The sequence below is a fragment of the Oryx dammah genome, unplaced genomic scaffold, assembly GCF_014754425.2.
Source record: "Oryx dammah isolate SB20612 unplaced genomic scaffold, SCBI_Odam_1.1 HiC_scaffold_2, whole genome shotgun sequence".
Taxonomy (NCBI): domain Eukaryota; kingdom Metazoa; phylum Chordata; class Mammalia; order Artiodactyla; family Bovidae; genus Oryx; species Oryx dammah.
The window spans coordinates 167997349-168024623 of record NW_024070186.1 but is presented as its reverse complement, the minus strand read 5'-3'; the positions used below and the strand labels follow the sequence as shown (position 1 = coordinate 168024623).

The 27275-nt window shown below is 46.0% G+C and overlaps 1 protein-coding gene across 1 annotated transcript in view; it reads right to left on the bottom strand.

The window, feature by feature from the left end:
- The window catches only part of SNX29 (sorting nexin 29), a 595061-nt gene that overhangs the window by 371907 nt on the left and 195879 nt on the right, over positions 1-27275 (bottom strand). The window contains exon 14 of the mRNA XM_040230635.1: positions 1473-1555. Coding sequence (XP_040086569.1) covers positions 1473-1555 — 83 coding nt within the window. The remainder of the gene's footprint in view (positions 1-1472; positions 1556-27275) is intronic.

Below are 27275 nucleotides of genomic sequence, written 5' to 3'. Positions count from 1 at the left end.
TATACTGGTTACCAACTATACACTGGCTGCCATATGAATGAAGGCTTTGCACTCACTGTTTTGGTAAATCCCCAAGACAACCCTCGTGCCACTGGCATGATTTCCTCTAACATTGGTGTGGCATTTCCTCTTTCAGATGGCTAAGTAACTCCAAGAGGTCAAGTTATACAGGATGCAGCTGAACTCAAATTCAGGACTAGCTGACTCCCAAGACCTGTGAGCATGGAGTATACGCCCCTCTGTTAAAATGTCCACACTCCAAGGGCTTGTTTTTGTATAAGAAAATCTTGTTCTGGTCAGTTGGCTGAAGGTTGCAAGACACTTCAGCTAAAGTTAAATACCCTGTCTTCAGGCTGACCTCAGAAACACTTCAGCAGAGTCACGACAGCTAAAGTGCAGCCAGACGGCACAGGGAGGAAGCATACAGCGGCACCTTATTTAGCGGGATCTTGGCCAGGTGATCACTTTTCTATCCACTTGTATTTCTGATCAAGAATACTATTATTTGCAGCTAAAATCTACTCCAGGAGTCATGTACAGATGTGAGAGTTGGACTATACAGAAAGCTAAGCACTGAAGAATTGATGCTTTCAAACTGTGGTGCTGGAGCAGACTTGAGAGTCCCTTGGACTGGAAGGAGATCAAACCAGTCCATCCTAAAGGAAATCAGCCCTGAATGTTCATTGGAAGGCCTGATGCTGAAAGCTCCAACACTTTGGCCACTTGATGTAAAGAACTGACTCATTGGGAAAGATTTTAATGCTGGGAAAGATTGAGGGCAGGAAGAGAAGGGGAAAACAGAGAATGAGATGGTTGGATGGCATCACTGACTCGAAGGACATGAGTTTGAGCAAACTCCAGGAGATGGTGAAGGACAGGGAAGCCTAGTGTGCTGCCATCCATGGGGTCGCAAAGAGCTGGACAAGACTTAGTGACTGAACAACAAGTGTACTCAGTACTCCCTCTCTGGTAGGCCTTATGCTAAGACTCTACATGGATTGCCTCATGAGACAGGGGCTGCCAGCTGCCCCCATTTTACAGATGAGAAAACTGAGGTACAGAGAGATTAAGAAACAGAACTGGAGCTGGGGTTGGAGCCTGATCAGCCTAACCCCACTGATTCTCTGCCACTCTGGCATTCTGTTGCTTTCACCCATGGCCTGACATGACTTAATCGTGCTACAGGTTCACCACCTTGCACATATCTTAAGACTTTAGTCATAAAACTCCCTAACTGCACAAACTGATACAATGATTGCTAATAGTCTAGCAAATAAGTCTTACAATTTTGCAAGAATGAAGAGCAGAGTCTTTCATCTAATTAATTTTCCGGGATCCTAAGCAGCACCGTTGTTCTAACTCATCTGCAGGTGTATTCATCCCATGCTGGAGTGTCTGCTGAGCCAGGCACAGGGGTGATCAAGACGAAAAGGTGCAGCCCCCACCCCACTTGGGTTCCCTCTGTCCCTCACCTTCGGCTGTTTGACCTTCTCTTTTCAGCATCTGGACAGCGCCTACGTATTTCTTCAGTTGCACTTTGAGCACTTCATTTTCTCTGTGGGTACAAGAATGTCAGAAAAATGTATTTTAAAATTGGCAACTTAGACCCAAGGAAGGAAGAGAATTTGTGTAAGGAAAATACACAGTGTGCATCTGGTAAATATTAATATATTCTGTTTTAGAGATCATTGCTGGAAATGACAAGATTAGCGAAGGCACGTTTGTGTAACACCTTCAAGAACCACTCATTCATGGTGGAAATAAGTGCTAATTGGTTTCAGCATCCACAAATTCAGGATGCTGGCATGTGCTGTCCTCAGGTTACTTGAATCTAACGACCTGTCAGGTGCCGACTGTGTCAGGCACTCTGTAGCATTTACAGAAACTGTAAAAATGGACAGATTCACAGTACGTCCATTTACAGAAACACATAGCTATTGTTTACTTGGGAAACACTCAGTGTTTTTAGTAACTACTACATGTATTCAGACACGACTGAGCGACTGAACTGAACACGTATTAAACATTATTTGCCAGGCATCACATGAAGTATTTATTATCTCATTCAAACCTTCCAAGGTACATATTAGCACAACAACCCCCATTTTACAGATGAGCAAAGTGTGGTACAATGATGAAAAGCAGTTATCTGAGTGCACCTGCCCCACCCCTCTCCCCATGTGAGACTGTAGGATGGAACTTGAAACTCGGGCAGTGACACGATCCCACTCTACTAAATTCACTCCCCAGGTACCCTGGCTGAGGACTAGGACATGAAGGTCAGGAGAGAAAAATACCATCTGTTGAGAATTTACCACATAGTTCAGACTTTACATATGTGACCTCAGTGAAGCAAGCACGCATATATACATTCATCTGCTCTTCATTCAATGGAAGCATGTTTCTTAAGTACCTAACAATATGTCGTTCTGCAGGAGAGGAGCTGGGGCATGGAGAAGGTCACATGGCCAACGCCAAGGTCATATGTAAGACACACAGTCTGGATACAAACCCAGATCTATGTCTCCAAGGCCCCAGTGAGCGCTTCTCTGTCTCTCTTGGGATTTGAAACTGGTTTCTTACCTTGGCCCCAGAGACAAATGCCTCTTCCACACTTTCTGCTTCTACACATTCCCTATCCAACAAGGTTTTTAGCCTGAGTGTTCTTACACATGCTGGAATATTGCCTTACGATGAAAACAGCGTTATGATTGGGTGTCTCTTATGATTATAAAAAATAAAACAGTTATTGCAAAATACTCAATCAGAACACATTTAAGAAGGAATGTAAAAATTCCACTAAAAATCCTTGAAATAAATCTCACTAACTTCTTAAGACTCTTGAGAGTCTCTTACCAGCAAGGAGATCAAAGCAGTCAATCCTAAAGGAAATCAACCCTGAATATTCATTGGAAGGACTGATGCTAAAGCTGAAGCTCCAATACTTTGACCACCTGATGCAAAAAAACTGACTTGGAAAAGACCCTGATGCTGGGAAAGACAGAAGGCAGGAGGACAAACAGGCGGCAGAGGACGAGATGGTCTGACAGCATCACCAACTCAGTGGACATGAGGTTGAGCAAGGTCCGGGAGATGGTGAAGGACGGGAATGGGCTGCAGTCTCTGGGGTCACGAAGAGTCGGACACGACCGAGCAACGGAAGAACAACATTTTTACTTCCATCCTATGAACTCTCGCCTGAGCATGCACACATACGTACATCACTGAATATAATTATTCACAGGTGAAACATCTTTCACACGCCTCAAAATTTTTCTGTTTGAAGACTTTTTTCCTCTGTTTACTGTCCCACACATCCTTCACCATGGCAACCACCATTAAACATTTGGTACACACATTTCATGTCTCCTCCATGCTCACAGGGTCCCTACAAACCTGATATACTCAGAGCTTACTTTATGCAGCCGGGGCCTACTACAAATTTTTCTGCAACTGGTTTGTCTCATTTAACAATTCACCAAGGTAAGCTTCTGATTCCATCTATTTATGGATGGAGATGCCATTCCTTGGTAATAATATGCCACATATATGCTCAGTGGAAAAACTACGGACTGTAAATCACTGACTCTGTTTCTAATGCATCTTCCTATACCTCAGCCCACAGAGACAGCACTTCGCATTATGCTTTTCTGCACTGTGTTTTGGCAGAAAGAACACAAGTACCAACTGCAGACACGACCATATACTGAGGTGTCGCCTAAAACTGCATTGATCTCAGAAACTTGGAAAGAAAGTCAGACATGAAGGAGTTCCTTAATTACCGTCCTCCTCCTAGACAGCCTGTCACAAATGTTTCTATTGGCAGCTGCACTTTCTCTGTGATACAAAGAGCCAGTGTCTGAAGCTAATAAACAACTAAGGAATCTCGAGATCTGCGGGCAGGAAAACACTCCCCAGCGGACATGCTGACACAGCTGCTTTTCCTGGATCCCCTCGCCAGCTCTTGTCATTCATCCCAGCTTACTCCTAATCCCCTCGTGTGAATTCCAAGCACATAGCTTAAAATAAGGGACAGAAAGAAATTGATATGCATGTCTGTATGGTCTGCAGTGCTGGAGAAGACTCTCGAGGGCCCTTGGACTGCAAGGATATCCAATCAGTCAATCCTAAAGGAAAGCAATCCTGCATATCATTGGAAGGACTGATGCTGAAGCTCCGATATTTTGGCCACCTGATGTGAAGAGCCGACTCGTTAAAAAAGACCGTGATGCTGGGAAAGATTGAGGACAGGAGGAGGAGGAGGCAACAGAGGATGAGATGCTTAGATGGCATCATCTACTCAGTGAACATAAATGTGAGAAAACTCCAGGAGATAATGAAGAACAGGGAAGCCTGGTGAACTGCAGTCCATGGGGTTGCAAGGAGTAGGACAAGACTTAGGTTGAACAACAAATGGCCTAATTTAACAATGATACGTTCAGAATGTTGTGCAAGAGGCAAGAAGAGGTAGGTTTACTCAGGCCCACCGACTGGTGAGTTGTGTTGGGCTGTTAAGCCTCAGTTTGCCCAAGTACACCATCCAGGCCCACCCTCAGCTGCAGAGTTCACTGTCAATTCTGCAGCCAGCACTGAAATGTTCAAGAGGCTGCTTTTCTTCTGGTTTGGAGGCATCTTTTAACAACATCTTAACACTATCTAAATATCAAGGCTTCTATGGTGGTCCAGCGGCTAAGACTCCGCACTCCCAATGCAACAGGCCTGCGTTCGATCCCTGGTCAGTGAACTAGATCCCACCTGCCGCAACTAAGAGATAGCATGCCCCAACTAAAGATCCTGCATGCCACAACAGAGATTGACCTAACAGGTGAAGATCAAAAACTTTAATACAAATCCAACTTTCATCAAAACGATGAGATGTCGTGGAGAATACACGACGGATGGGCAGCTTTAGGAACCATAAATTCATCCCAGCCAACTTTACCTCAATGACCTTGTTTGCCTTCCGTGGGAAAGGAACACTGTCAGGGCAGTAGAACTGCTCCCGACACAAACATGAACATCGGGAGGACACACCAACTGCCCCAGGGAGGCAACTAGCCACTGACCCCGGGAAAGATGAGGCCTTTGTTTCAATTTTTATTTTGAAGTACTTATAGACCCAGAAAGTTACAAAGATATTACTGAGAGGTCCTGTATACTCTCGGCCCAGCCTCCCCTGGGGGTTATACCTTCTGTAACTATGTTCTGATGGCAAATCCAGGACGCTGACATGGTCATATTGTGCATGTGGTTCTATCAAGCCCAGTATTTTAACTGACATTCGTAACAATCTGAAGATGAGATACAGGCTCAAATGACCACAGCAGGCAGACAGACGAGACTTGAGTAACACAAATAAGACAAGAGGGTCTGGGGGCAGGAGCTGCCCTAGTGCCACAACTACTGAGCCCCTCGCCACAACTAGAGAATGTGTGCACCACAGCTAAGACCTGATGCACCAAAAAAAAAATAAAAACAAGTCAATGGCCCGAGAAAATAATTCCTAGGCTCTGAATGACTAATTTGCAACCAGCCAATAGAACTCTGGACTTCCCGGGTGGTTCAGACAGTTAAGAATCTGCCTCCAATGCAGGAGACCTAGGTTCAATCCTTGGGTTGGGAAGATCCCCTGGAGGAAGAAATGGCAACGCACTCCAGTGTTCTTGCCCAGAGAATCTCATGAACAGAAGAGCCTGGTAGGCTACAGTCCGTGGGGTCGCAAAGAGTCAGACATGACTGGACGATTAACACACAATAGAACTTTAATCTGTAGACAAAGGAAGCATACAGAACGCATCGATCCTGATGATCAAATAAGAATGCCATTCCTTTGCCACCTCATGAGATGACAGGATGAGTGAATGATTAAGCGCATCCTGTGAAAGGGAAGAGAAACCCGAAGACAGCCCCCACCCTGCCGTCTCTTTTGTAACCACCCAGTTTTTTCCACTCTGAAGGGGCGGAGGGGTGGATACGACTTCCTCACAGGTCAGGGAAATGAAAAAAACACAGAGGATGAACTAGAACAGGATCTCCCAAAGCAGTACATCCTGGAGATCGTCTGCGGGCTTCACCGAACTGTTCGTATTTTAACACCGAGGCAGTTCTTCCGGTATGCTTCAAAAACACCAGTTTTCCATGTATGGCACATAAATGATATAGAGCAGCAGCAGTCCCCAAGCTTTTTGGCACCAGGGACCGGTTTTGCGAAAAGAGTTTTTCCACAGACGGGAGGATGAGGAATGGTTTCGGGATGGTTCTAGTGCATTACATTTATTTGTGCACCTTATTTCTACTATTATTTATATCCGCTCCACCTCAGATCATCAGGCATTAGGTCCCAGAGGGTGGGAACCCTTGATATAAAGAATCCTTTGGAAAGGCATGTAAAAGTTTCCTTTTTTTTTTTTAATTGCCCTAAATGACTTTTATTAATTAAGTCCAGGTCTTGTCCAAGCCCTACGGTAAAGTTAACAGTGATTTCTAGATAGTAATAACATAATACATGTTAAGCACTTAAGAGAGTACTTAGCTTACAATAGATGCTCCATAATTATTAACAGCTATGATTTTTAAAATATTGGTTTTTTTTTCATTTAGCAAATAATCTTTATTTTATTTTTTGTGTGTCCAGTGAGTTTTTTTTAAATTTAAATTTATTTTAATTGGAGGCTAATTACTTTATAATATTGTATTGGTTTTGCCATACATCAACATGAATCTGCCATGAGTATACACGTGTTCCCAATCCTGAACCCCCCTCCCACCTCCCTCCCCATACCATCAGAATGGCTGCGATCCAAAAGTCTACAAGCAATAAATGCTGGAGAGGGTGTGGAGAAAAGGGAACTCTCTTACACTGTTGGTGGGAATGCAAACTAGTACAGCCACTATGGAGAACAGTGTGGAGATTCCTTAAAAAACTGGAAACAGAACTGCCTTATGACCCAGCAATCCCACTGCTGGGCATACACACCAAGGAAACCAGGACTGAAAAAGATTTTTAAAGTGAATGGATTGCACGATAAATATTATGGAATGAGTGACGGGCAGTACACCACGTGGCAAAGACCACAAGGGCAGTGACAGGTCTGAGGACGAGAACCTTTGCTTTAGAGAAAATAAGCATATAAGGAGACCTTTGCGTCCAGAGGCCTTTCCAAATTGTATTCCCAGGGATGACAACAGACTTCAAGACAGACGGATGGGAGAACAGAGTTAAGAGATATTTAGAAACATTAGAAAAGTTCCGTCTCCCTCCCCCACTCCTCCCTAGGGCTTCTCAGAGCCCTCAATATATTTATGTACACTGACCATCTATTAACGCCTCAAAGGGAATAGTTTGTGAAATGCTGCATTTTCATACTGGGCACAGCCCTCTAGGAATGGGAAAGAAACCCTATGGCAAGAGAACCACGTCTCTGATAGAAAAGCACTGCCCACGTGGGCATGGCAGAGATGGGCATTTGTGATGCTTCTACCTCCTTGAAATCCCTCCATGCCAGTTAAGACGTAAGAGGCAGCTCAGTGCCAAGACCTCCTACGGGGAAAACTTCATTCAGAAACTCCCTCCATGAAAAATAAGAAATACGCCTTTCTACCTGCAACACAGGTTTCCTACCTGCAACACACTTTCTACCTGTACAGAATGAAGCAGGGCAAAGGCTAACAGAGTTTTCTCAAGAGAATGCACTGGTCATAGCAAACACCCTCTTTCAACAACACAAGAGAAGCCTCTACACATGGACATCACCAGATGGTCAATACCGAAATTAGATTGTTTATATGCTTTGCAGCCGAAGATGGAGAAGCTCTATACAGTCAGCAAAAGTAAGACTGGGAGCTGACTGTGGCTCAGATCATGAACTCCTTATTGCCAACTTCAGACTTAAATGGAAGAAAGTAGGGAAAACCACTAGACCGTTCTCGTACGACCTACATAGAATCCCTTACGATTACACAGTGGAAGTCACAAACAGATTCAAGGGGTTAGATCCGATAGACAGAGTCCCTTAAGCACTATGGACAGAGGTCTGTGCCACTGTACAAGAGGCAGTGATCAAGACCATCCCAAAGAAAAAGAAATGTAGAAGAGCTAGATGGTTGTCTGAGGAGGCCTTACAAATAGCTGTGAAAAGAAGAGAAGCAAAAGGGAAAGATAGACCCAACTGAATGCCAAGTTCCAAAGAATAGCAAGGAGAGATAAGGAAGCTTCTTAAGCGAACACTGCAAAGAAATGGAGGAAAACAATAGAATGGGGAAAGACTAGAGATCTCTTCAAGAAACTTAACGGTTGCTTCTTGACCTGCGTACAGAGATACCAAGGGAACATTGCATGCAAAGACGGGCTTGATAAAGGACAGAAATGGTATGGACCTAACAGAAGCAGAAGATATTAAGAAGAGGGGGCAAGAATACACAGAAGAACTATACAAAAAATGATCTTCGTGACCCAGATAACCATGATGGAGTGATCACTCACCTAGAGCCAGACATCCTGGAATGTGAAGTTAAGTGGGCCGTAGGAGGCATCACTATGAACAAAGCTAGTGGAGGTGATGGAATTCCAGTTGAGCTATTTCAAATCCTAAAAGATGATGCTGTGAAAGTGCTATACTAAATATGTTAGCAAATTTGGAAAACTCAGCACCGGTCACAGGACTGGAAAAGGTCAGTTTTCATTCCAATCCCAAAGAAAGGTAATGCCAAGGAATGGTCAAACTATCATACAACTGCACTCATCTTACACACTAGCAAAATAATGCTCAAAATTCCCCAAGCCAGGCTTCAACATTACGTGAACCGTGAACGTCAAGATGTTCAAGCCGGAATTAGAAAAGGCAGAGGAACCAGAGATCAAATCACCAACATCCGTTGGATCATCAAAAAGCAAGAGAGTTTCAGGAAAATGTCTACTTCTTCTTTATTGACTATGCCAAAGCCTTTGACTATGTAGGTCACAACAAACTGGAAAATTCTGAAAGAGATGGGAATACCAGACTACCTTACCTGCCTCCTGAGAAATCTGTACGCAGGTCAAGAAGCAACAGTTAGAACTGGACATGGAACAATGGAGGCTCCAAATTGGAAAAGGGATATGTCAAGTCTATATATTGTCACCCTGCTTATTTAACTTATATGCAGAGTACATCACGTGAAATGCTGGGCTGGATGAAGCACAAGCTGGAATCAAGATTACCAGGAGAAATATCAATAACCTCAGATACGCAGATGACACCACCCTTATGGCAGAAAGTGAAGAAGAACTAAAGAGCTCTTGATGAAAGTGAAAGAGGAGAGTGAAAAAGTCAGCTTAAACTCAACATTTAGAAAACAAAGATAATGGCATCCAGTCCCATCACTTCATGGATGGCGAAACAATGAAACAGTGAGAGATTTTATTTTGGGGGGCTCCAAAATCACTGCAGATGGTGACTGAAGCCATGAAATTAAAAGACACTTACTCCTTGAAAGAAAAGTTACAACCAACCTAGACAGCATATTAAAAAGCAGAGGAATTACTTTGCCAACAAAGGTCCATCTAGTCAAAGCTATGGCTTTTCCAGTTGTCATGTATGGATGTAAGAGCTGAACTATAAAGAAAGCTGAGCACTGAAGAATTGATGCTTTTGAACTGCGGTGTTGAAGAAAAGTCCCTTGGACTGCAAGGAGATCCAACCAGTCCATCCTAAAGGAAATCAGTCTTGAATGTTCATTGGAAGGACTGATGCTGAAGCTGAAACTCCAATACTTTGGCCACCTGATGCAAAGAGCTGACTCATTTGAAACAACCCTGATGCCACAAAAGATTGAAGGCAGCAGGAGAAGGGGATGAGAGAGGATGAGATGGTTGGATGGCATCACCGACTCAATGGATATGAGTTTGAGCAGGCTCCAAGAGTTGGTGAAGGACAGGGAGGCCTGGCATGCTGCAGTCCATGGGGTCACAAAGAGTTGGACACGACTGAGCAACTGAATTGAACCTGCAACACAAGAGTGCTCCCCTCCGAGAGGAGCTCTGAACATTCGAGGGGTTGCAGACACGGCCTGCTCTCGTTCAGTCTGCACAACAGCTCTGCGAGAGGGGTGACTGTCCCTGACTTTTATTACTCGCATTTCTATAGCTGAAGGTACTGAAGCTCAGAGAGGTTCAGTGGTCAATAAAAAACAATTCACACCACTATACTAGGCAGGGTCACCATTCACACTCAAGGTTCCCCCAAGTCAGTCCATGTCCTTCTCCTTTCAACCAAACACTTGCTCTTGCTGGGCCATCAACAACGCCTCATGAGGTTGGTTGTACTGTGCCCATTTTGCAGATAGGAAAGCTGAGGCCCAGAGAGTCAAACAACATAAATACACCTGGGATTCAAACCCATGTCCTTTAACTCCAAAGGCTTTTGCTGGGATCATAAAAATTCAGGGAATTAAATGAACAGGACAAAGTTGAAAATGTAAAGCCTTCGAGTGAGTCCACTGGGGAATGAGGAAGGATGAGCATGGGCCTGCAGGATCTCCTGGTTGGTCGGCCTGCTGTGCAAATGTGAAGAGCATTCTCCTGACCTGCCAGCTTTGCTCAGAGGTTAAGGGACTGTCCTAGGGTTACACAGCTCAAGCCTCTGCTGCCCATCAGCAGACAGCTCACAAAAGGAAACGGGCTCCGAGGTGAGCTTTTTCTAAATATGAATCAATAGCCTCAAAAACTGTATATCTTTTGAGCCAGCAGCTCCACTTCTAGGAAACTGCTCAGGAAATAAGAAGCGAAGTCTCAAAACATAAACATGCGGATATTGTGAATGTTATCAGAAAGAAATTGGTTACAAATTAACTGCTGACATTGGGAGAGTGAAGACACTGATACAGTTTATCCATCTGTAATAGGACACTGTTTGTGTGATGAATATCATTGTTGTTGCTTGTTGTTTAGTCGCTAAGTCCTGTCCAACTTTTTGCAACCCCAGGGACTGTACTCCTCCAGGCTCCTCTGTCCAGGAGGACACAATTCTTCCCAGGCAAGAACACTGGAGTGGGTTACCATTTTCTTCTCCAGGGGATCTTCCTGACCCAGGGATCGAACCCATGTCTCCTGCATTGGCAGGCAGATTCTTCACCACTAAGACACCAGGGAGACCCTAATGAATACACATGTCTATTAACATGGATAAACATTTACGATATAGGATGACGTGAATGCAGCAGAGAACAAAGAAAGAATGTTTACTCTAACCCCTCAAGTATATTTACTGGCATATATTTGCATCAGATGTTAAAGAATCCACCTGCCATGCGGGAGACCTGGTTTTGATCCCTGGGTTGGGAAGATCCCCTGGAGAAGGTAACAGCAACCCACTCCAGTATTCTTGCCTAGAGAATTCCATGGACAGAGGAGCCTGGCAGGCTACAGACCATGAGGTCACAAAGAGTCAGACACGACTAAGCGACTTTCACTTTTCATTTGCACTAGAAATATGTATGCCAGGATACTGGGGCTTCCCTGGTGGTCCAGCGGTAAAGAATCTGCCTTGAAATCCAGGAGAAGTGGGTTCGATCCCTGGTCAGAGAACTAAGATCCCACATGTCATCGAGTAGCTAAGCCCGAGTGCTGCAAATACTGAAGCCTGCATGCCACAACTAGAGAGTCCATGAGCCACAACAAAAGATTCCACATGATACAACAAAGATCTGTGTGCCATAACTAAGACACAGTGGAAGGAAGGAAGGAATATACACACCGCACAGTATCAACAGAGCTTGTTTCTGCATGATGAAATCAGGAGAAATAAATTTTAATATGCCATCAACACACTTCACTAGCAGACTAGAAAAAAACAATATATGAAGACTAAGAGCAGACCTACAAAACACAAGAGCAACTGTACGGCTAACACCACACTCAGTGGTGAAAGACTGAACGGTTTCCCCATGCAGCTGAGCACAAGCCAGGAAGCCTCTCTCACCTCTCTCTTCTATTCAGCACAGTACTGGAGGTTCTACCTAGCAAAATCAGTTTGTTGTTGTTGTTGCTGTTTAAAAAATAAAGGATGAAATACACAGGTGTAAATCCAATAAAAACCTGTCCAGGATCTGTGTGCTAAAAACCATAAAACATTGGTGTAAGAAATCAAAACAGAACTGCATGGATGTAAATAACAGGTTCATCGGCTGTAAGACTCAAAACCGTTAAGATGTAAGATGTCCATCCACAAATTGATCTATAGATTGAATGCAAGTACAACAAAAATCCCAGCAGGATATCTTACACATATACATTAGCTCATTCTAAAATTCACACAGAAAGGCAAAGAAACTATAGAAGCCAAAATCACTGTAAACTAGAAGCAAAATTCAAAGGACTCATACTATTCTAAGACTTTCTATAAAGCTTTAATCAAGGAACGTAACACAGGCAAAGGAAAGACACAGATCAGCAGAACAGAGTCCAGAAATAAATTCGCACAAATATGGCCAAATAATTTTTGACCAAGGTACAAGGGCAATTCAGAAACAAGGATGACCTTTTCAACAGTTTGGGAACAGCTAGCTATTCATACACCAAAAAATAAACTTCAAGTAATACTTCACACCTTATACAAATATTAAGTCAAACTGAAAGACACATAAATGTAAAACATGAAAGTACAAAAGTTGAGAAAGTCTTCATGCCTAAACGGGAGTTGGCAACGAGTTCTTATATTTCACAGGAAAAGCATGAGCCATAATTTAAAAAAAAAAAGTTAAACTTGATTTGCTCTGTGAAAGTCATTGTTAAGAGCAGAAGAAGACAAGCTACAGATGGGAAGAAAGTATTTATAAATCAGATAAAGGACTCCTATCTGAAAGAACTCTCAGAACAAACAAAACGTAACCAAAGAAAGGGAGGAGAGGAGGGCAGAAGACCGGAACAATTCACCAAAGAAGGTAAACAGACGGTAAATAAGCACAGGAAAAGATGTCAGTCATCAAAATCCATGAAACAGCACTATGAATCTATTAAAATCGCTTTAAAAATCAAATGACAACATCAAGTACCAGCAGGATCTTGAACCAACTAAAACTCTTAATTCCACTGAGCAAGAATACACAGAAGTTTGGTGACTCTAAAACTCTTAATTCCACTGGCTGTCCTATGACCCAGAAACTCACTTCTGAGTATTTCTCCTGGGGAAATGACCTTTCATTTTTCACACAAAAATCGCTCCATGAATGTTTACAGCTGCACCAGGCATAATCACCAAAAACGGCAAACAATTCAAATGCCCTTCAATGGGTAAATGGTTAAACCCTGGTCCATCCATACAAAGGGATACTGCTGGTCAATAAAACTGAACGTCTTATCCAGGGATGTTACGACTTGGATGTATCTCAGAAACATCTAAATAAAAGAAACCAGTCCCCAGAGGCTCTATAGTATATATAGTGATATATATACATACAGTGATTTCGTGTATTTGACACTCTAGAAAAGTTGAAACTACAGGGGAGAAGGATAGGTCACTGGCAGACAAGAGTTAGGCATGAGGGCAGAGACCACAAGGGGGCCGTGGGGAAGACCTTCTGGAGGAGATAGAACTGTCATCTCCTGACTGCAGTGGTGGGGTTACATTCTTCAATGAACAGCTTACAACTCATGCCAACTGAATACCTTTAAAACTTGAATTTAACTGTGGACATTAAAACCAAAATATTTAGTGAATAAAAAACAGAGTGAGACAGGAGGAGGCTGACCAGGGTCCATCACACGGGCCTCTGAAAAGGACATCACACAGCCACGGGCCTGCCAACTGCGGAGGGGTGAGGCGGGGGGAAGACAGAAAAGAGCAACAGTAACAGAGTGAGCATCTGACAGAGCAGACTTGGTTTGCCCGCTTTTCTCTCTTCAATTTTTATTTTTAACTGTGATAAAGTACACGTGCCATAAACTTTACCATCTTAACCACCTTTAAGCATACGGTGCTGTGGAGTTAAGTACCTTCACATTTCAGAGCCCCCATCAGCAACACCCATCTCTGGAACATTTTTCATCTGAAAAACAAAAACTCCACACCCATTAAACAATAACCCTCCATTCCCTCTCAACCCTGACAGCCCCTGGCAGCCACCATTCTACTTGCTGTCTCTATGATTTATCTCCTTTTAAGAAAGACGATCAAGCAAATGTTACTGTCGACAGGGGTGCAGCTTTGAATGTGGCTCTGATGAAAGGAGATGCCAATTCGAAACTCAGTTTGAGACGTGGCTCCAAAAGACTCATGAGGCATAAACGAGCTTCACACGAAGACATCATCACAAAGAGGACAGCCGAGCCTGGCTTGCTCCAGCACACAGAGGTCCGGACACTGCAGCAGCCCTGTGCAACTTCAGGGCAGTGAGGACTGCGGGATTCAACAGAGGCCTGAACTTTCCTTCCCGAGATCCTGACTCAACTGCAGAATCAAAAACCAGCTTAAGACTTCCCTGGTGGTCCAGTGGTTGAGAACCTGCCTGCCAATGCAGGGGACACAGGTTCAATCCCTGGTCCGGGAAGATTCCACATGCCGCAGGGCAGCTAAGCCAGTGTGTCGTAAGAGAAGCCACCGCAATGAGAAGCCTCTACACACCACAGCTAAAGAGGAGCCCCCGCTTGCCGAAACCAGAGAAAGCTCCCTTGCAGCAATGAAGACCCAACAAAGCCAAAAAGAAAGAAAATTATAAAAAATAAAATTAAATATTTAAAAATCAGTTTATGTTCCATTCTAGATTCAAGTGTTTTCAGTTCAGTTCAGTCGCTCAGTCGTGTCCCACTCTTTGCAACCCCATGAATTGCAGCACGTCAGACCTCCCTGTCCATCACCAACTCCCAGAGTCCACCCAAACCCACGTCCATCGAGTCAGTGATGCCATCCAGCCATCTCATCCTGGGTCGTCCCCTTCTCCTCCTGCCCCCAGTCCCTCCCAGCATCAGAGTCTTTTCCAATGAGTCAGTTCTTCACATGAGGTGGCCAAAGTACTGGAGCTTCAGCTTTAGCATCATTCCTTCCAAAGAAATCCCAGGGTTGATCTCCTTCAGAATGGACTGGTTGGATCTCCTTGCAGTCCAAGGGACTCTCAAGAGTCTTCTCCAAAACCACAGTTCAAAAGCATCAATTCTTCGGCACTCAGCCTTCTTCACAGTCCAACTCTCGTCTGGAAATTGACTGCTCACATCCAGGGCATAAGATGGCTTAAAATCCAAACAGATCAGAGCAGGGTATGAACGTGGCCAGACAACTGGATTTAACCTCTACTGAACGCATCACTAGTTTAACAAAAGCATCAGCCAGATGGGGGCTAGAGTGTTGGCTACAAAAAGGGATCAATTCTCTCATTCATTCAGCAGGTATTACTGACTGCCAGGCATTGATCGAGGTGCTGAAAACACATGAAGAAACAAACAAAAAGGAAAAAATTCCCTGGCCTCTCTGAGCTTCACTTATTCCCCAATTCTTTTAACTTAATTTTTCCTTTTGAATAGGTACAAGCTGCTGAAGTTGAAAACTGAAGTAAGGTTCTATTCCAAACATGCATAAGACTGTCTCCAGGAGCTAACCAGACTCTGGGTTCCCGGTTAGCCTTACTCAGCTTTCCATGGACCCACCACCCAGCTCTCCAATTCACACTTGATATTGTTTCTTTTCAAGCCTCACCTACCACAGCCCCAGAGCTTCCCAGGTGGCACAGTGGGAAAGAACCTGCCTGCCAGTACGGGAGATGCAAGAGATGTGGTTCAATCCCAGGTTTGGGAAGATCCCCTGGAGTAGGAAATGGCAACTCACCGTATCCTTGCCTGGAAAATTCCCTGGACAGAGGAGACTGTCGGGCTACAGTCCACGTGGTCACAAAAAGTTGGACACAACTGAGCACACGCACATATACACCCTCGGCCCCCTCACCAACTTATTCTGAAGTCAGTCTCAGACACAGAACATCATCCATAAAAACGTCAGGATCTACCTCTCAGTGGTATGGAGTCTTTATTTGAATCTAATCCCCACACCAGCATCACACCTAAAAAAGTAACCAAATACCCACTGTTTCCAATTGCTTCAGGCTTTTAGTTTCTTTGATCAGTATTGGACTTATATCCTGGCAGGCTTTTACGGTAAAACACTGAATCCTTTATACGCATAAAGCCAAAGAGGAAGCAGGTTGTCTGGCTAGAGAGTTATCCACGTCTGGGTTCACATACCCGTCCTGTTCCTCCAGATGGGGGCCAACAGTTCTCTGAGCCCAGGACTCATCAGTTTCCAAGGAGGAGGTGAGGAGCCTTGCAGGCTTGAGACGACGAGAGACAGTGGGTAGAAAGTCAGTGACCAACACCCAGAGGAACTCACTCCTCTTTTTCTTCAGAAACATGCGTTAGACCCAAATCACACAAAACCTGGGCTCCTGCCAATGGCTGTGCTTTAAAGAGTGTGTTTTTCCCAGGATGCACAAAGGGGGACTCTGTTCTCACGACCAGCACAGGTTACTCTGAGGGGGGTTTTACCAGCATGGTCATCAGAAAGCCTCCACTGAACAAAGGCTGATGTGGGGGTGTGGGGGAGGTGGTTCAGGCAACCACGACGCAGAGCAGACGATCAACTGGAGGGGGCAGCAGAGGAAACTGGAAACATCCGGAAGCAGACCAAGCTGGGCGCAGCTCTCAGCTCCAGTTCTGACCAGCTCCTGGATGCCACAGTAGGGGTGGTGGAGGAAGGAAGAGGACGGGAGCACAGTGGGGGTGGTGGCGGCAGCACCATCGAAACCCTGACAAGGGGCTCACCGGGCACCAAGTGCTGTCCTGCAGACTGCTGTGGCGAGCCAGCTCTGGACTGTCCCCCAGAGACCCCAGGGTTAGTGACCGTGTGTAATAACCACTCCTTGAACTGAGTTCAGATGGGTCTTACTACTCGTTTCCAATAGCAGAAGGGATGGGCTGTCAGCTGTGAGATCAGTTATTAACAGACTATGAGGGAGGCTCACGGGGGAGGGGACATATGTACACACAGAGGTGATCCACACTGCTGTGTAGCAGAAACGAACATAACATTGTAAAGCAGTTATCCTCTGATTAAAAAATAAACATGCAGAGGGGAAGATGTATGGACAGAGTAACATGGAAACTTGCACTCAGTTCAGTTCAGTCGCTCAGTCATGTCCTACTCTTTGCGACCCCATGAATCGCAGCACGCCAGGCCTCCCTGTCCATCACCAACTCCCGGAGTTCACTCAGACTCACGTCCATCGAGTCCGTGATGCCATCCAGCCATCTCATCCTCGGTCGTCCCCGTCTCCTCCTGCCCCCAGTCCCTCCCAGCATCATACTCTTTTCCAATGAGTCAACTCTTCGCATCAGGGGGCCAAAGTAACTGCAGTTTCAGCTTTAGCATCATTCCTTCCAAAGAAATCCCAGGGTTGATCTCCTTTAGAATGGACTGGTTGGATCTCCTTGCAGTCCAAGGGACTCTCAAGAGTCTTCTCCAACACCACAGTTCAAAAGCATCAATTCTTCAGCACTCAGCCTTCTTCACAGTCCAACTCTCACATCCATACATGACCACAGGAAAAACCATAGCCTTGACTAGACGGACCTTAGTCAGCAAAGTAATATCTCTGCTTTTGAATATGCTATCTAGGTTGGTCATAACTTTTCTTCCAAGGAGTAAGCGTCTTTTAATTTCATGGCTGCAGTCACCATCTGCAGTGATTTTGGAGCACCTAAAAATAAAGTCTGACACTGTTTCCACTGTTTCCCCATCTATTTCCCATGAAATGATGGGAGCAGATGCCATGATCTTCGTTTTCTGAATGTTGAGCTTTAAGCCAACTTTTTCACACTCCTCTTTCACTTTCATCAAGAGGCTTTTTAGTTCCTCTTCACTTTCTGCCATAAGGGTGGTGTCATTTGCATATCTGAGGATATTGATATTTCTCCCGGAAACCTTGATTCCAGCTTGTGTTTCTTCCAGTCCAGCGTTTCTCATATAAGTTAAATAAGCAGGGTGATAATATACAGCCTTGACGTACTCCTTTTCCTACTTGGAACCAGTCTGTTGTTCCATGTCCAGTTCTAACTGTTGCTTCCTGACCTGCATATAGATTTCTCAAGAGGCAGGTCAGGTGGTCTGGTATTCCCATCTCTCTCAGAATTTTCCACAGTTTATTGGGATCCACACAGTCAAGGGCTTTGGCATAGTCAATAAAGCAGAAACAGATGTTTTTCTGGAACTCTCTTGCTTTTTCCAAGATCCAGCGGATGTTGGAAATTTGGTTTCTGGTTCCTCTGCCTTTTCTAAAACCAGCTTGAACATCAGGAAGTTCATGGTTCACGTACTGCTGAAGCCTGGCTTGGAGAATTTCGAGCATTACTTTACTGCATTACCATATGTAAAATACAAAGACAACAGGAATTTGCTGTGACTCAGGGAACTCAAACTGGGGCTTGGTATCAACCTACAGAGGTGAGATGAGGAGAAAGATGGGAAGGTGGTTCCGGAGGGAGGGGACATTTATACTGATGGCTGATTCATGTTGATGTTTGGCAGAAATCAACAAGATTCTGTTAAGCAATTATCCTTCAATTAAAAAATAAACTTTTTAAAAGAAAATAAATAAATAAATATGCACACCTGCTAAATCACTTCAGTCGTGTCCGACTCTTTGCAACCCTACGGACTGTGGCCTACCAGGCTCCTCTGTCCATGGGATTCTCCAGGCAAGAATACTGGAGTGGGTCGCCATGCCCTCCTCCAGGGATCTTCCCCACCCAGGGACTGAACCCTTGACTCCTGGAACTTCAGCACTGGCAGGCGGGTTCTTTACCACTAGTGCCAAAAATAAATAAATAAGATATAATACTGATGTAGAGAAAAAAGGAGAAAGCGAGAGATTATGACAGCTACCCGGACGCTCCCCAGCTTCTGCACGTTCCCTCCCTCCCTCCTCTCCCCTCCTCCCTCTCTCCTCTGGTCACCGGATCCCTGTCTTGAGGACACCCAGGCCAGCTGAAAGAGGACCACACAGTGAGGAAGGAGTCTGCCAGCAGCCACTTGAGTAAACTTAAGAGGCAGGTTTTCCAAGCCCAGCAGAGCCTTGAAATGAACACAGCTCCACCCAGTGTCCTGACTACAACACCATGAGACCTTGAGTAAGAGGCACCAGCTAAGCCATGTCCAGATTCTTGACCCACAGAAACCATGAGATAATAACCAGGTTGTTGAGAACCTCCCTGGTGGTCCAGTGGCTAAGACTCTATGCTCGCAACGTCAGGGGCTCAGGTTCCCTCCCCGGTCAGGGAGCTAGACCCCGCATGCTGCAAAGAGTTCGTCAGTCACAACGAAAGACCCTGCATGCTGCAACTAAGACTCAGCGCAGCCAAATAAACAAATGTACCCCTTAATTGTTTTAAATAAATAAACGTGTTGTTTTAATCTACTAAACTTTGGGTTACTTTGGTACACGCCAGATAATTAATATAGCTTCACTTATTATATTCATTTAACCCTTAGAACTATTCTATCAGGGATTTTGATCCTCCAATTCGGGCCTAGGAACAGGGAGGTAGGAATGGGAAACAGGACAAATAATGTGCCCAAGGTGACTCATTCCCGACCCACGAGCCCCTCACCTGCCAAAGCCCTGCAGTCTGGGCGACTTCACCTCCAGACAGGTGTGTGCAAGGGTGGTGTCTCTCTCTGCAGCTCCATCTACTCACCTACACAACAGAAGAATACTGAAGGCCTCACCGGATTGGTGCAGGAGGTATATAATTTATTCAACAGAGGCTTTCCTGAAACGCACTGTGTACCAGGTATTGTTTGGAAAACAGAAATGGAGGCGGGAACAAGAAAGCCTAAGACTCTACACTCGCAGAAGGGGAGGTGGTCAAACCAGCCAAGGCACAGGCTCTGGAGAACAATGAGAATTATCAAGAGTTAAAGCCACACCTGGTAGAACAGCTAAAACCCACAACACTGGCAACTGCAAAGGCTGGCGAGGCTGTGGGGCAACAGGAACCACCACATTCATTGCTGGTGGGAATGCAGAATGCTGACAACCACACTGCAAGACAGTCTGGCAACTTCTCACAAAACTCAACACACTCTTCCCATATGATCCAGAACTGACACTGCTTGGTGTTTACCCACAGGAGTTAAGAATGAGCATCCCCACAAAACCTAGCACACAATTTTACTCATAGTTGCCAAAACTTGGAGGTAATCAAGATGTCTTCTGATAGCTGAATCGATAAACAAATGGTCTATCCAGACAATGGAATATTATTCAGCAGTGAAAAGAAATGAGCGATCAAGTTAAAGACAGACACGGAGGAAACGGAAATACATATTGCTAAGTGAAAGAAGCCAGTTTGAAAAGGTTACTAACTTCATGATTCCAACTATATGACACTCTGAGAAAGCCAAAACCTGAGACAGTAAAAAGATCACGGAAGTGGTTGACGGGGATTCGAAGGCAGGGATGAACAGGTAAAGCACAGAAGACCTTTAGGACGATGAAACTAGCCTGTGTGAGAGTGCGACGGTAGACACATGTCACCATCTGTCCAAACCCACAGAATGTCCACCATCAAGGGCGACCCCTAATGTAAACATGGACTCTGATTGGTAATAAAGGATCCACATTGCTCACTGATTGTAACAAATGTAGCCAACTCAACCCAAGATGCTAATAACAGAGGAGCCTGGGGAGGAGGGCACTGTTGCATGTGGGAACCTTTGGGCTGTCTGTCCACATTCCTGTAAATCTAAAACTGCTCCCCAAAGCCTACTGATGTAAAAATAAATAAATGAAGCAAGAAAAAAAGATACAAAGGGTATTTTAGGTAGGGTCATCTGAGAAGGCCTTTCTAAAAGGTGACAAAGAGGCAAGACCTCAAGAAAGTTTGACAGTGAGGGAAGATGGCCCCTGGGGACCTTGCAAAAATCCAGATTCTGACTCAGCTTGTCTGGGTGGAGCCTGAGAAGGCGTTTCGACCAGGCCCTCTAAAGACGCCAATGTTACCAGACCTTGGACCCTGGCCTGTTCCTGGAACTCAGGGAAGCCAAGGAGGCTGGAGCAGGTGAGGATCATGAGGGACCTCGAGGTGTGAACTTCAGTCTAAGCCCCAAGGGCAGCCAAGAGAAGGTGGTGGCAAGCTATGTGGGAGAGACAAACAGTAGGGTGGAGAGGGGACAATGTCAGACCAGAAGGAAGCTGCCATGCTTCTCCATCCAGGGAAGAGATGACGACGGCCAGGACCAAGCACTGGGGGCGGCAGCTGAGACAGAGATGTGTTGGGGTCTCATTTCTAGGATTCCAAACAGCCCTGCCAGCTCCCACCCCAGCCCCAAACACACCTGTGGGCCACCCTGCAGTTTTAAGGCATCAGGAAAGGAAGCAAACCATCCAGGAGGAGGAAAGTACCTCTCGAACAGCCTCCAATGACTGCAATAATTAATGTGTGTAAGTCAAAGCAATTGCGCCTGCCCCAGGAACAAACAACCGGCAGCTCCAGACAGCACCATTCAAAGGGTAATTACTCAAAACAAAACCAACGAACCTGTTGAGTGCATTTGGTAATTTGCAGGCATCAAAGCATTACAGAGAAAGGCAGGAACAGGAATACTGCCTTCCCCCAGCCAGACACGGGCCCCAGGGTAGCAAAGAACAGGCTGGTCTACTAGGTACCAACCAACCCATAACACACCCGATTACTAGAAGGATGTGGCTCAGCCACCAAGCTATCCGAAAATGATGTCCCAAGCTGGCAGCAACAAAAGACAGGAAGGAGGCATAAATCCCCCACCTCTGTGGTGTTTACAGTCACCCCCAAGCTCACTGCAAAGTAACACACATTTTTCCAAAACTGTGTGTGTTCCTCAGACCCCCAGCTCCAGTCCCACCTCCTTTTGGAGGGCACACAACCTCACCCGCGTTGTTGAAACGAGCACATGTGTTTCTGCATCGTCTTTCGCAGGGCATTTCTGTGCTCACATCCTCTTTAGCTAACCTCACCATGAGAGCGACTAGAAGCTAAGGCTTGTCCAGCACTGACTGGCGAGGAGGGCCGGGGAGTGGCTCAGGCAGGCTCTCAACCATCTACAGACACACACACACACCTCCAAGGGGATGCACAGGCAAGTGACAGCTGGGCAAGAGGCCGGGCTAGGATTACAAGCCGGGAAGTGCGACTCTGAGTCAGAACCAGACCACTCCTTTCTCCACAGGAAAAAAGCACAAGAGGTTTGAAGCAGTAAAACCCAGTGTGGAGAATCCCATGGACAAAGGAGCCTGGCAGCCTACAGTCCATGGGATCACCATGAATGGAACACGACTAAAGCGACTTGGCACACACAGTCAACCACCACCTAGGCAGTGAGGGGCAGAGGAGGAAGCAGAGGATACCTTCAGAGCATGGCCCCCAGGCCACAATGTGGGGTATGGGGAGCCTGCCCCAGACTTTCCTGAGGGCCACTGACCCCACCCCGTGGCTCAGGGGATGGGCTGATGCAGAACCCACCTCCACCCAGGGATGTGGCCAGCAGCTTCTCACTGGTGCCCACACCGGCCAAGCTCTCCCACCCGCTCCAGCTCCCTGGTGATCGCCTATGACCTCTGCAGGAGTCTCCCTGGAGGCCATCTTCTCTCTGAGCTCTGCTGGTTGACCCCAAGTCCCCCTTCCAGGGTTTGTGACCACCACCCCCCTTCTGCCTCCACCTCACCCCTATAAGCTCCAGGCGCAAGTCTAAGCCTTTACTACCCCTGGTGGGGGCTGGTCTTCCCCAGTGAGACCTGCAGGAGAGCAGCCGGAGCTTCCCTAGCTCATTTCAGCCCCTGTAACCATGAAGAATGCATTACCACAGTCCACACTTGTGGGGCTGGTGGCTCATCCAGGTCACTTGGGAGTAGAGTTGAGATTGGCATCTGGGCAACTTCAAAGTCCACACCCTCAAGCATTAGGCCAGGGTTCTGGCAACATGGTCAGAGGAAGGAGGTTCTCCTAGAGCAGAATTGGCTGGAAGAGCTTATTCAGAGGGCAGGTCTCCCCTAGTCCCGCTTGCTCCTGCTGTTCAGTGAAGGCCACTAGAGAGATAAGACAAGTGGGAAAGGGACTTCCCTGATGATCCAGTGCTTATGAATCCACCTGTCAAGGGGACATGGGTTCAATCCCTGGTCAGGGAACTAAGATCCCACCTGCCATGGGGCTAAGCCCATGTGTTGGAACTACTGAACTCGCACACTGCAGAGCCCATGCTTGGTAACTAGAGAAGCCCAGCCAAGCCACAACAAGAGAAAGTGCATGGGCTGCAAGGAAGACCCAGGACAGTCATGAGTTTTGTTTTGTTTTTTTAAAAAACAAGATTGTGAGTCTTCAAAAAAAAGGGGGGGAGGGGGGTGGGCAAATACCTCAATACACAGCAGACAATGGGAGACAGGCTTCCTGCTGTCCGAGGAGGGAGTGACAAATATGTCCAGGGAGAAACCCAGAAGTCAACACCATGGTGTTGGACTGGAATTCAAGACGTTGGTGTCAACTCATGGGGTCATTTTAGAAGGGCCTGGATGCCAGTTCAGAAGCGTTCCCACTGGACAAATCTGGGGCGAGTTGAACATCTAAATAGTGACAGTAAGAGACTGTGAGCTACTAAATGAAATAGGAACCCAGGAATACAAAAATGAGTAGATGGAGCATTTAATGTGTTAGGTATGCATGTGTTAGTCACTCAGTCACATCTGACTCTTCGTGACCCCATGGACTGTAGCCCACCAGGCTTCTCTGTCCATGGAATTCTCCAGGAAAGGATACTGGCGTGGGTAGCCATTCCCTTATCCAGGGGATCTTCCTGACCCAGGGATCGAACCACGGTCTCCCGCATTGTGGGCAGATTCTTTACCATCTGATCCACCACTGGGTTGGCCAAAAAGTTCCTTTGGATTCTTCCATTACATCGTATGGGGAAAAACTCGAATGAACTTTTTGGCCAAGCCAATATAAAGTGATGTCTACACAGGCTCTAACTACTGCCCCACAACACACACATTAACTGCAAAGGGGAAAAGGGTAACTTCAGAGAGGAGCAAGGGGCAGACATGACCTTAATCAAAGGATCAGAGTTAACACGATCATAGGAACAAACTGAGGCCTTGCACTACCCATCAGGACACTCTAAGAAGAACATGCATCGCCTCCGTGATATTAGCACCACAGACACAGAAGCTGCACCTCTGAGGAAACAGCAGACAAAGCAAACTGAGGAAAAGGCTACAAAACAAACTGGCCTGTAATCGTCAAAGGTGTCGAGGTCACTACAGGCCAGGATAAGAGAGAGACTGCTCCAGAGAGAAGAAGCCTGACAGTCACATGCCACAAGTCAGTCCGGACGTAATCAATCTGCCAGCAGAGGCAAGACGTGAGAGCCGAACAGGAGCGGAGGGCTCGATGGTAGGAACGCGCGGCTGTGCATTTTCCAATTTTGATTGTTGTGCACAGTTATGAAGGAGAAATGTCCTGTTTGTAGGTGACACATCCTAATAGTCTGTGATTTGGAAAAAAGTGAAAAGTAAAAAGCAGGCCACCCCCCAGGCCCTGCCCATCAGCAGACAGGTCCTGGGGTGGGCCTGGCACATGCATTTTAACCAGTTTCCAGGACACTACCAGGCCACACTTGAGTCCAAGGACCACACACCGCCCTGTGCACTCCCACCACATGCCAATCGGATGAAGAACCCAGAAAAGGGCGAGGATCCTCCTTTGAACACTCTTCAGAAAACAGGGGTCTCCTCACCCCAAGATATCTGACTACTACTCCTTTTTCAGCCGGGGCTGCCAGGGAACTCAAGTTCCAGGGAGTCGGCATCTCTCCTTGACTGTTCTCTCACCTGGGCTCTGCAGCATCTCACCTGCCAGCTGGAGGGCATGGGGGAGCCGTAAAAAGCTTGTTTGATTTTTAGGGCTCGCTCCCCTGTTCCCATTACTTCTCTGTTTCTTTTATAAACCCCATCTCATTAGCCACCTGGTAAATCCCCCACAGAATGGCACACTGGCCCCCGAAACTCATATCCAGAGCCAGGGAAACAGCCCAAACAACTCTAGCAACTCATGAAGGTAATTAATTGCAGATGACACACACCCAAAATTATCCTGAGTACAACAGGAAAATCACAGGGTTCCAAACTTAATAGCCAGAATCATATCAGACTGTCATTTCACTTACTCAAAACTCTTTTTAAAGTTACCTTCTTGGTGCATTTATATATCAAGCAGGCAGCTCATTGCTCAGTTCAGTCCTCAGTGCCATTAGAAGTGTTTGCTTTGAGGTCAGAGAGGCCTAATGTGAATGCTGGCCTAGCTTCTGTGTGACCTTAGGCAAGTCCCTTGACCTCCCTGATTCTGGTTTAAGCACCTGCAAAATGAGATGGCCAAAGTACCTACTTCAGAAACTAGGGAGCAGGAAAAGAAGTGTGGTGCAAATGCAAATACACGTAAATTTTCAACTACAACCAAAGGAGACCCCTAAACAGAACCAAAACCTTCCTGGTTTCTGCCATTATTGCAAGAGGCCAGGAGACTGAAAGAAGGACTGGTACAAGCTTAACGTGTTCCGGGTGTTTTCAACCCTCAACCCACCCAATCCCCAGTGTCAAGGCTCCCAGGAACCACAGGGCCTTGTTCCTATCATTCCCCTTAATCAGCTTGGGGAAACCCCTTCTCCAGACTGAGAATGAATCTTTGAGCATTTTTTCCCATCCATCGAGGTGCCAGTGTTCAACCTCTCCGCCAGTTAACAGCCCCACCGCGAGACATTCAACAGTTCAGACAGGAGGGTCTCAACAACTCTTGTCCCACGCCCTCTCCTTTCTGTCTAGACCTTCTGAGAGATGCCCATCCTTTTCTTCTTGGTCCCTGTGCTCCTATTCTTCTCTTGGGCCAAGATTTCCTAGAAGAATTCCATGCTGCTAGTTCTTTCTTCCAAAACGGGGAAATAAGTTCAGAGTCTGATTACAGCAGTAGCAGCAACAACCAAAATAGCCACCTGGGTAAAGTAAATGATCATACAACATCTTTTATCTGTTCTCTTAGCAAAACTAACTCGAACACTAGTCATTCATCCCTATTAGATCAGCTGCCTCCTTCCTCATGGGCAAAGTCTGCACAGATACTGGCAGACTCCACAGTGCACCTCATACCAACATGCAAAGAGAGCCTGGAAAGCCTCTCCCCAAAATTAACCAGCACCCTACAAATAAAGAGGCCCTCTAGTACAGAGGAGCCTGGCGGGCTAAAGCCCACGGGGTTGCAAAAGAGTCGGACAGGATTCTAGCAACTAAACAACTACAGCAATAGGCTAATAATGGAGGCCCAAGGCCTACTGTCCCTTGCGCTAACATCTCTGTTTTATCTGTGAACAAATCCAATGGCTAAAGACGGAGATTTGAACAAGACTTACAAGTGATAAATAACATGGTCGTCCGGAGGCACCCGTTGTTCTTAACTCTCGTACATTACTGGGATCCACCCCAGCTGGAAGCAAATTCTTTATAGTAGTTGATTTATGCAGTGCCTTCATTCCCTAATCTGGTTGACAAAGCCAGCCAGTACCTTTTTGCTTTCACAGAGAGGGGAAAACAATTTACCTGGACAGCAAAGCCTCAAGGCTTTACTTAAAGTCCCTACTTTTCACAAGTCCCCCGAAGGCTGACCTGAATAACTGATGGCCTCCCAGAGGCTCTACTCTGTGGCCCTCGGTAGACAACTTAACAGCTTTGTTCTCCCTCCCAGGCCTCCTCACAGGAAGACAGCATCCATTCACCAAGACTTCTAGCTCTAAAAGGACACAAGGTCGCCAAGAGAAACTGCAATATGTCCAAAGATTGGTATCTGTGTGTGCTCAGCTGCTAAGTCGTGTCTGACTCTTCTGTGACCCCATGGACTATAGGCCACCAGGCTCCTCTGTCCATGGGATGTCCCAGGCAAGAATACTGGAGTGGGTTGCCATTTCCTCCACCAAGGGATCTTCCTGACCCAGGGATGGAACCTGCATCTCATGCACTGGCAGGCCAATTCTTCACCACTAGCGCCACCTGGGAAAGTCACTGTGATGTTGAAACAAAGGCTACAATCTAGATCCAGACCAGGTTCATAGCATCCTGAGTGTCTCAAAACCCCAAACTAGATGCCAGTTAAGAGGTTTTCTCAGGCTGGCTCACCATTGTCAGAACTGGATCCCAAATTGTTTCTGTTACAACCAAATCCCTGTTCATTTTACTAGGAGAAAAAA